The sequence below is a fragment of the Cornus florida genome, unplaced genomic scaffold (genome assembly GCF_030987335.1).
Source record: "Cornus florida cultivar Cherokee Brave unplaced genomic scaffold, ASM3098733v1 CherokeeBrave_3.0.0_Hap2_Chr01, whole genome shotgun sequence".
In the NCBI taxonomy this organism is placed as follows: Eukaryota; Viridiplantae; Streptophyta; class Magnoliopsida; order Cornales; family Cornaceae; genus Cornus; species Cornus florida.
The window spans coordinates 82,448,545-82,458,769 of record NW_026775571.1 but is presented as its reverse complement, the minus strand read 5'-3'; the positions used below and the strand labels follow the sequence as shown (position 1 = coordinate 82,458,769).

General features: G+C 37.0%; 1 protein-coding gene across 1 annotated transcript; it reads right to left on the bottom strand.

Moving 5' to 3' along the window:
• Positions 1 to 584: 584 nt before the first annotated feature.
• Positions 585 to 9,815, bottom strand: LOC132302998 (disease resistance protein RGA2-like). The gene is made up of 7 exons (XM_059800011.1): positions 6,410 to 9,815; positions 6,197 to 6,319; positions 5,955 to 6,030; positions 3,996 to 4,417; positions 3,784 to 3,895; positions 1,132 to 1,182; positions 585 to 979 (listed from the first exon to the last, which is right to left on the bottom strand). Exons 1-2 carry the CDS (start codon positions 9,719 to 9,721, stop codon positions 6,263 to 6,265), a joined length of 3,369 nt encoding a protein of 1,122 aa, XP_059655994.1. The 5' UTR covers positions 9,722 to 9,815; the 3' UTR covers positions 585 to 979; positions 1,132 to 1,182; positions 3,784 to 3,895; positions 3,996 to 4,417; positions 5,955 to 6,030; positions 6,197 to 6,262.
• Positions 9,816 to 10,225: the final 410 nt, after the last annotated feature.

The window sequence follows — 10,225 nt, the reverse complement described above, 5'->3', positions numbered from 1 at the left end:
TGCGTGCTGTTGATCATTGACCAGCTTAATCTACCCATTGTCTTTGCTTTATGGCAGTTGAATTCTAAACATCACATACATGAACAAGTAAATATTTCATAATTCCACTAACAACATAATATATTTAACCTTTAAGTTACTAATATTTTCATAATTCCGCTTAGGCATTTCTTCAAACAAGATGGTAGCTCTCTACATGTTCTCACATAAGAATCAACCCATTTAGCCAGAGTTCCAAACAACCAACTCACCGTTATATATTCATCAGGTTTTAGATTCCTTTAATCCATTTCAACAAAGAATTTCACACCCTTATAATACCATATACGTTTTATTATCAGAGCCTACTTTTTAATGTACCACACTGTAGACTATATAATATGTAGCAACTACATTATTGGGGTGTACTTCTGTGTAGTTCATAAAGTACCACTGTCTTCTGAATTCAAAAGCAGGGTTTTGTTTAGGCTGAGGAATGAGCGAGCTAAGAAGCTTTAGACTTGAAAAGATGTACTCCGTGTATACGTACATATTCAGAAGTTATATTACAGTGCAAATACTCGACAATTTCATACAATCTCGAATGGCATATTGGTATTCATAAAGAGTCAATTAAACACAAAGTATAATTTTGATGAAATCCAAATAACTATATCCAAACATAACAGTTTTGATCAAATGCGAGTAATTGAAAATTCTCAAATCCAACTATTCAACTGAACAAATAATAGCTGCAGGTTTGAAAGAACCACTTCTCAATTTAATCAACAATTTGAAGTGTTTTTATTTATTTATTTTTTTTTTTTTTATGTATTCTTGATGGACCAGCGTTTATTTACATGTAGGTTCACGTTCCCCTCGCACCTCAGCGCTGCCTCTGAGTTTTCGTCCCGTGCAGCCCTTATTTGTGCTAGGCTTTTCTGGCCTTGACTTTCCCCTTCACCCAGCCCCAAGAACCGACATGCTCCATGATAGTATTCTGAAATCATTTCAACTAAGCATTCAAGATCCATAACAATACAATAATAATACAATCTAGAAGCAGAAATATGTCCAAATATTAATAACATCCATCAAATTAATGCCACATCCAATGCAGTGCACACAAGTTCTCAAGTCTTACGGACTCACAAAGATTTGAATCTCACTACTGGAGCCAGTGAATCTGTGGGTTTAGATGTTCTGCAAAGAAAAATTTGTATTAAAGCATAGAGATAGGTAAAATATAACATAGTGAATTCTTGAGAAAATAAAGATTAACATTTTCAGATACTGATGACATCTTCTTAAAACAAAAATATTGCCATTCTCGAAATGATATTTAGATGAGGGAATTTTAAGGGAGTAAAATATTCTGCCATTCTCATAAAACCATTAATTTGTACATTACTAAATAAAAAGTAACCTTTTACATGTTATTTACTTGCCTTGCTAGGGATTGATTGCAAACACAGCCATCGAGTCTGAATCTGCAGTCTCATCCACGAATTAGAACCATATTTGCAAGTAATAATGATATTTGTCTCTCTCAACGCCATCTTTCAGTGATAATAAACCTAGTATTAAGTGTGGACATAAAACCACGAACAGGACATTAACTAGGCCTGGTTACCTTATTCAGGGTGATGATGGGAGAAAAGACGAGACAAAACTGAACTTTGGAATTATTTTGCACCAAGCAGACTTGAAACTGCATTCTCACACTTGTCAACGCAATGTAAAAGGCGCCTCATCTATCCAATCAATTTTTTTGCTCATGGAGAGAGAGCATGTTCTGCTGTACGGAGCAAGTTTTAACCAAAATCTAAAGGAAAATTTATGAAAACCGAGATGTGCAACCTGAGAGTACACCCTAAAAAGCCTAAACCAAGTTTTACCAAAACCTAAGCAAAATTATAAAACTAAGACTTGCAACCTGAATATACACCCTAAAGTGCCTAAAACTAGCAGTGGAAAAAATGAAGTTTATAAAAGCAGAGAGGAGAGGGGAAAAGGAACAATGAACAACTAATCATAGCCATAGAGAGTCTCATATTTGAATATGAAATCAAACACTAAATTAAAATGCATACAAAATAACAAAAACTGTAGAAACTTCAATCAATTTCAGGCTTTGCTCAATGAGCAATTTTCTCAAAAAGATCAATTGATCTACGAAATTTACTATTATATGAGCCGATATCAGCTCCACCAGGACAAACAATCCTTTTGAAGTACTCCATGACAGACACTATTTAGCAAAATTCAGCTCTTTTTAAGTCTTGATATAAAAGTTTCTACTGCCTCCTCACACTGCATACAGGATTGCAGTAAGAATTTTGCCAGGATGCCAATCTATTATCACAATCACATCCTCGCCAAATAAAACCAACAAGAGTCATTATGTGATCATATCCGAGCATATCAAATAAATAAAAATTGGGTTCATGAAAGATTTGATATTAAAATCCCCACCGCCCTTTCTATAAGCTAACGGCTTCAATAAGAAACCAAAATACGTAATTCACACACTATTTTGCCACCTTGAAAGTTACAGTAACAACCAATTTGTACTTTGTTCTGTTTCCTAAACAGGCAACTCCCAACCACATAAATCAAATATTCCACTAGAACCAACTCAGCTGTAACTAGACCACACTTTTAGTTCCTACCATAACTTACTCAACTGTATAAAGCAATATCATATAATTTAGTGACATTTGGAGGCATGCGTAATCTTAAGAAGTTGTAATTCAAAATCATACAAAAGGCTTAGGTTAGAAAAATATAGTAATTTTAGGAAGATTGCAAAAGGATTAGGTGTGCAAAATAAAACAATATGGAAAATATGAAGCAGTTTAGAAATTAGAACAAGATGGCATCTCTATCGAGACTTGGAAGTGTTCAGGTGATGATAGCAAGTCTTGGTTGACAAAATTGTTCATAAAAAAGTGCCAAATTAGCAGCCTAGAAGTATTTCAATACCCATATAAGAAAGTAAAGGTGATATTTAAAGTTGAAGAAACTATGGTAGGATTAAATTATGAGTCATACTATGAAAATTTGAAACAGATTAACCAACAAGTTAGATGTGAAACTATAATGTTGAACAATCAATTTGAATTTACATCGGGGAGTTCTACAATGGAAGCTATTTGAAAAGGATACTAGTGGAAAGATATAGAGAGATGAATAAAGATTTTTCACATACCAACAGGCCAGTAGCCTAGCGGTATCAGGCTCTTACTTTCCAAAATAAGGTCAAGGGTTCAAGCCTCCTTGGAGGCATGTGTGTGTGAGTATCAACTATGAAACAAAAAAGATTTTTCACATGGTTTTTACAGATAGTCTTACAACATATACCAACATTAAGCCCAATACTTTTTGTTTTACCAAAATGCATCCAGCATGAGCTTCCATGGCAAATGAATTGTGTTAATGACTTTATGGAATGTAGTGAAACTAAGCACATTTTTTGTACCTAATTTTATTATTCACAAGTAATGCAGCATTCACTGAATTTGCAAGGAAGAAAATAGGACATCAATAATCAAGTAATTTTCAACGTCAACTTGCTATAAAACCTGTCCAGAGATTGCAGTAGCATACAATAAGGAAACAAGAATGCGAATGTTGACAACCTTGTTAATGGAACACCATGTGACTGAGCATTAAATTGTCAAATGACAGTAAAAATATGAAGGCAGATTTAGAACTTAGTGCACATTACAAATAAAAGAACCAAATAATAATTGCTGACAGCTACCCAGGAAAAAAAAAAAAAAAAAGTTGCTGACAGCTTACCTATGAAGTTTCTGAGGCACAAAATAGCATTCCCATTCTTGGCCAACCATTCTTGGGTTTGGATGCACTTCTCTAGCCTTTCTGAAATGGGCTGAAAGAACATATTACCGCCCTGACCAAACAAACATAAATGAAGGCTCATGGACTAGACAACCCAAATAGTTAGTTGTAAAGCACAATTTAAAAGTCCGTTCATTAGTAAAATTTCTTACCAGTAATCATCCCAGAGTTGTTTGCTATTGCCCGCAGCTTATATTGCCTCTCTGGATTGAATATCCGTGCTCCACAGAGAAGCCCATTGCTTCTCTCCTACAACATATGCAGCAGAAAAATGGATGACAAAATATGTAGCGGAATTGCTACCTTAATCACTAGTACCAATAGGGACAATAAGTCTCCAGTAGTAAATAGCCACAGAAATATATGTTGAAAGCCAACTATAGTAACTTTTGGAGTGGAAGAAACTAAGTAGCAAACATTTGTGGCAATTCAAACTGCTTTTCTTGCGTACTCTTGATAAACCAGCGTTTGTTAATATATAGACATAGGCTCACATTCCCCTCGCACCTCATGCTGCCTCTGTTTGTCTTTTGTTTTTTGGCCTTACTTTCCCCTCCCCCCAAGCTCCAAGAACCTACATGTGAAAAACATTTCAGCTAAGCATTCAAGCTTCATAGAAAACAATAATGATGCTCTAGAAGCAGAAAATGTCCAAATATCAATATCCACAGTAAACAACAACTCATTTTATTCAATTTAGCTCAGGCCCAAAGCGGATTGTGATGACCTTGTAGGCGGGTGTGCCGTGGGCGGGTGCGAGACACTATTAGGCTACCACACTGGCGAGCTACGGGTGTATAGTCCCACATCGCCTGGGTAAAGGAAAGGTGAAGTGCTTATATGTAGGGATGGCAACGGGGTGGGTTTGGATCGGGTTTCCCTAAATCCCGCACCGCCCCTTTTAATTTTTGTCAAGTCCATGCCCGCCCCGAGACCCGCAACGGGTTGAATTTTTATGTCCAGCCCTGCCCCGTTGGGGAATATTGTGCCCCCGTGCCCGCCCTGCTAACAAATTTTTTTCTCCCACTTTTTAGAACTTAAGCTCCTGCTATTTATATGCGGAAATTCTGGGAATGACACAACATAAATGAAATTATTATCTCAACAAAAATAAAAAAAATAACATGCACATGCCATAATTCAGAGAACATAACAAACAAAAATAAAAGTTTAATACAACCAAATCACAAGAAGTTCTAAACTCCAACGTCCACCATAACCAAAACAAAAGCATATTTAATATCAAGTTTACATCCCAAATTAGGATTGTAAGAGATGGATATCTGGGTAAGCCCGCTAAAATAAGTTATTAATATTGTATATATATATATATATATATAGTTATATGCTTAGCGGAACGGGGCGGGGCGGGCCCCCAGGATATGTATACTGAACCTTTACCCACCCCGTGACTCGCGACGGGTATAAAATTTGTATCCATACCCGCCCCAACGGTATAAAAAGTGTTCCCATATCCGTTATTAACGGGGCGGAGCCCCAGCGGGGCGGTCAAAATTGACATCCCTACTTATATGTAGGTGTGTCACTTCAATTAGTATGAGGCATTTTGGGGCAAAACTCAAAAACAAAACCGTGCAGGGGTGGGAGACACCATTTAATCCTGGAGGGGAAAAAAAAAGTAAAGGCTATCGATGCACCTTTACACGTTGATACGGTGAGTTCAGGTATAAATTAAGAAGAAATTATTAAATGGCAAGTACATAAAAATCTTTTAATTATTCTAATCAGTATTATGTTATGTTTTTGTTAGTGCATAATGCCTGTAGGCACAGTCTATGGACCTAGCTAGTTTCATTATATCTCTAGGTAAATTTGTCATAACCTAATACATACCAGGAAAACTGGAGCGAATATTGTTCCAAGTGTATTACTCCTTGCCTTGAATCAGTTATCCTAATTATTATTTTTCTAATTTTGCACAATCTTTTCCCAACAATTAAGAGAAATGGATAGTTCCATTTTTCATTTTGAAAGATGGAATTTTGTTTTTAAAATTATAAAGTTATCGGAGTATGAAAAAAAAAAAAAAAAAAAATCACAAATTGGTTTATAAAAGTCACAAAAATAATTAAGCTAATAAAATGTCTCACCTTCGAAATTAAACACATGGACAGGAAAAAGAAGAAGACTACAACAAATGTACCCCATAACACATGCGGACATTCCCTGTTAAGATCAAAAGGAAAAAATAAAATCAACAAAAAAAATATAATATTTCTATTCAAACTTGGTATAATTTTATTCACTGTTAAAGAGTATTACATTAACAATAACAAAAAGAGAAGAGGAAGAAAGAAGTACAAAGACGAGAGACTAGAGAGAGGATATTTACTAAGTTGTTGTAGTTGCAATTTGTAGAATGAAATGTGCAATCTTGTTTACTTATTACAATGACTCGTCATTGTAGCCCATCACTGTCTGATTGCAAATCCAATTCAAATTCAAATTCGTCTATCTGTCCCATTAAACAAACAATTGAACTTAAATAAAGAAAGAGACAATGAACAAGAAGAGAGAAGAATAAGATGAAGTTATATGTTCTTACCGAAAAACGAGGATATGGATCAAGAGAAACAATTGGGATGTGAGCAATCTTGGGCCAATCTTTCCCTGTTTCTTTCTGGCATCTATCAGATAAAACTTTAAGGCATGGAAAAATGTATAGTTTTTGCAGAGTCGTAACATGTTGAAGCCCCACAGGAAGAGATACCAGCTTTGGAAGAGCTTCAATATGGAGATACGTCAGGCTCTCGAGGCCTTGAAATTGCATGCCGTCATCATCATCTAACAGATCAAGCCCACAGCAGTGGCGGATAGACAAGGAATTGAGTGCGGTGAGATGTCGCAGTGTTCCTGACAGAGAGGTTAGTCTTCCACAATAACAAATCTCAAGCTTCTGGAGAGAAGTGGGGCTTCGAAATGAATCCTCGGGCAGAGTAACTAGATCCTCGATGAATGTTAAAGACAGAGACTTTAAATTGGGAAGAGGAAGAAGCAAAGAAGATGAAGAGGACGACGTTGCGACAGTTGTTGGAGACACCATCATCATTAACTGTTGTACTAGATTCTTGTTGACCGCAATGAGATCTAGTGTTTCAAGACATGGTTGCAGAAGAGGCACTGATGCCAGATTAAGGCAGGAACTGATGGTTAATTTGGAAAGAGAAGGAAATGATGGGAGCTGATGATATTGCTGTTGAGCTGGTGAAGAAGTTGTGGTCGCTGTTGCTTCTTCTTCTGCTTCAGTAGTACTCATCCACCATCCTTTCAGTTTAAGCAAGGTAACCAATTCGAGTTCTTTCAGGGATGGGAAGAATATTGATACTGGTGTTGCTTCTCTTCTTCTTGTTGCTGCTCCACTGGATGAGGAGGGTAAAGAAGAGAAGCAAGAATTTTGATGTTGGTGTTGCGAGTTCTCTTCGTCTATGTACTCTAGGGATAACAAGTATTCAACCCGAAGAAATTGGAGAGAAGGAAGTTGCTCAAATGGTGGAAGATGTTTCCATCCGTTACAGCCTTGTATATCAATTCTGATTAGATTTGGGAGGGATAACCCAATTTCGTCAACCATCATCCAACTTGGGAAACTCACTCCCAAATAATTAAATAATTTCAGCTTCTTTAGATTCAGATGTGGACGTAGGCCTTCCAACAATAACCCCTGCTCAAGATCTCCTTCCCTTCTCCACGATGGAAACTCTAATGTCCAGCTTAGGCCATTTGTCGATGTTGTTTTTAAACAAATGCGGCCAGATGAGCAGTCCCCGCGTCCAACAACTTCTAACTTTCCCAGTAAATTGTTTAGGCTTTGCAATTCATTCAATCGGCTATTTGACTCTGCTACAAACAATGTTAATTTCAAAAGAGACGTCAACTCACCCAATCCATTAGGCATGCAACTCAATGCATCGCATTTGTCAAGTTCAAGATGTCTAAGACTGACCAATTTCTTAAAATCACTTGGCAATTCTTTAAGAGACCCACATCCATTGAGTTTTAAGGTCAGCAAATTTTGCAATGTGGTTATGGAACTTGGCAGAGTCTCTATGCCCCAATTTTCACTGAGATCAAGATACCTTAAATGTTTTAACTTGCCTATATAAGGCATCTTCCCCATCCCCACCTCCACCGAATGTAAATCCAATACACGTAACCTTTTAAAACTTGAAAGAAACCTTTCAAAAGTCAACTTACCCAACATTTGAACATACTTAGCATTGGAAAAAAATGTCCGTAACTTGTTAGCTCTATCCAAGTGGGTCGAATTTACATCGGAATAAAGTGACATGTGACGAATTCTTGCATCAACATTTTCTACATTCAAATTCACAACATTTTCTACGTCCAAATTCACCATGAAAAATTTGGCCTTCGCAACCAATTGCGCAAGATCGTGAACAAGATCATGCATTTTGCAACTTATTACATCACCCCATTCATCTCTTTGGACATCTTGAAAAAGGGACCTCCTAAGTAAATCCATAAAATACAAGTCACCAACATCCTCCAACTGCTGATTTTCATACACCGGTCCCTGAATGAATCCCTCTGAAATCCACAATTGGATTAATTCTTGCTTATCAATAATTTGATCTTTTAAATATAAGGAACAGAATGCAAAACATCTCTTCAGATGCGAAGGAAGATAATCATAACTTAACTTCAGTATTGGAAAAATAACATCTTCTTCTTCGGCTATTTTTGACAAATCGTTGTTTTTAAAAAGCTCCCACTCATCCATTGTATCTTTAATGTATAGTAGGCTACCTACAGCCCTTATGGCAAGAGGGACTCCTTTACACTTCCGAACAATTTCCTTGCCTATTGTTACTTGAAATGTATTCTCTGACTCTTTACTTTCTTTGAATGCCATTTTTTCAAATAAAGACCAGGACTCCTCCTCAGACAAGCCTTTTAAAAAATATGGTGAATTTGACCCTGAAACATTTGCAACCAACTCAGAACGAGTAGTCAATAAAATTTTACTTCCTCTCATACCACCCATTAGCAAATCTATCATTTGTAACCATTTGTCACGATTCTCGTTCCACACATCATCCAACACAAACAAAAATTTCTTCTCACCAATTTTTTCTTGCAATTTATCCAACAAAAGATTTTCAGGTGTTTGGTCTCCTATTATCTTTTCTGCAATGACCTTCGCATCAAAGATGTTAGAAACACAAACCCACGTCTTAAGATCAAAATGTTTAGTGACCCTCTCATCATTATATACTAATTGTGCAAGTGCGGTCTTTCCCATTCCCCCAATTCCAACTACTGCAACAACTGACACATTCTGTTCCTGAACGTTGCTTTCCAATAAAAGCTGTACAATTGCCATTTTATCACCATCCCTCCCAATAACACTTTCTGCACGAACAAAAGAGTAAGTCTCCTCTCTCTTAATATTCTCAACTCGCATCTGATTTATAGGCCGTTCAGTGAGGTGAAACTTTTTCTTATCTTCGGCAATCGCATCTAGTCTCTCCCTAATGGCCTTAATCTCATGAGCCAACTTACTACTGAAAGGAAGCTTGTTTAAGCTAGAGAAAAAATGGCGTACCTTCTTTAGCCTCGTGTTGTGTGTCATAGCCTGACGGCAGAGAAGTTGGGTGGAGATGTCATCGAGCAAGTCATCAGCATCAAGAAATGCATCATTGAGTTTTTCGAGCCAGTCTTCAATCTCATGGTTTGTGAGTTGCTGCTCCTCTGCATCGGCAAGTACTGCTCCGATTGTGGAAACCGTGTTTCTGAGTTTGTCAAGTTCATCCTTCATGCCCCACACAAGTCCCATCTCTTGGAGAAGAGCGGAACCCAACTTCTTCACAATTTCAGTCAGAAGTGCTTCTGCCATTTCTTTGTGCAGCAACAGAATAAGCCCTTGAGAAAATTGAAGGATTGAGAGAATGGTAAAAGAAGAAATGATTCAATAGTTTGTTTGTGCAGCTGTTGAATGAGCTCTTGAGAAATTTGAAAGTTACGTGATCAGTATTTCGTGGACCAGCTTATCTCCTCGTCAACGACAGGATCCATGTGTCGATTTATCATGGATCCACGTGACAAATTTTGGATACGTGGCAAAGCTAAAATTGTGCCAATTTGAGAACAGACATGAACAAGCCGACAAGGGTGTGGGGACTTTTCCCCCGTTTCCAAGCTTGCAAGTCATGAATATTAGGTATGCGTCTCTTTCTTATTTCAACCCAATCGTTCAATCCATCTTTATGCGTCTCTTTCTTATTTCAACTTGGTGCTCCAATGGAGACAAAAACAAAAAATAATGGGTCTCACTGACCACTTATAGAACGTGAAATATGGGTCAAATCTATAATATATATATATATATATATAGTATTAG

Bases quoted from the DNA above. Each gene is read 5' to 3' on its own strand.
- LOC132302998 (XM_059800011.1), bottom strand. From the start codon at position 9,721: ATGGCAGAAGCACTTCTGACTGAAATTGTGAAGAAGTTGGGTTCCGCT. The intron at 6,320-6,409 runs GTAAGAACATAT...TTAATGGGACAG, and splicing joins ATCCATATCCTCGTTTTTCG to ATAGACGAATTTGAATTTGA.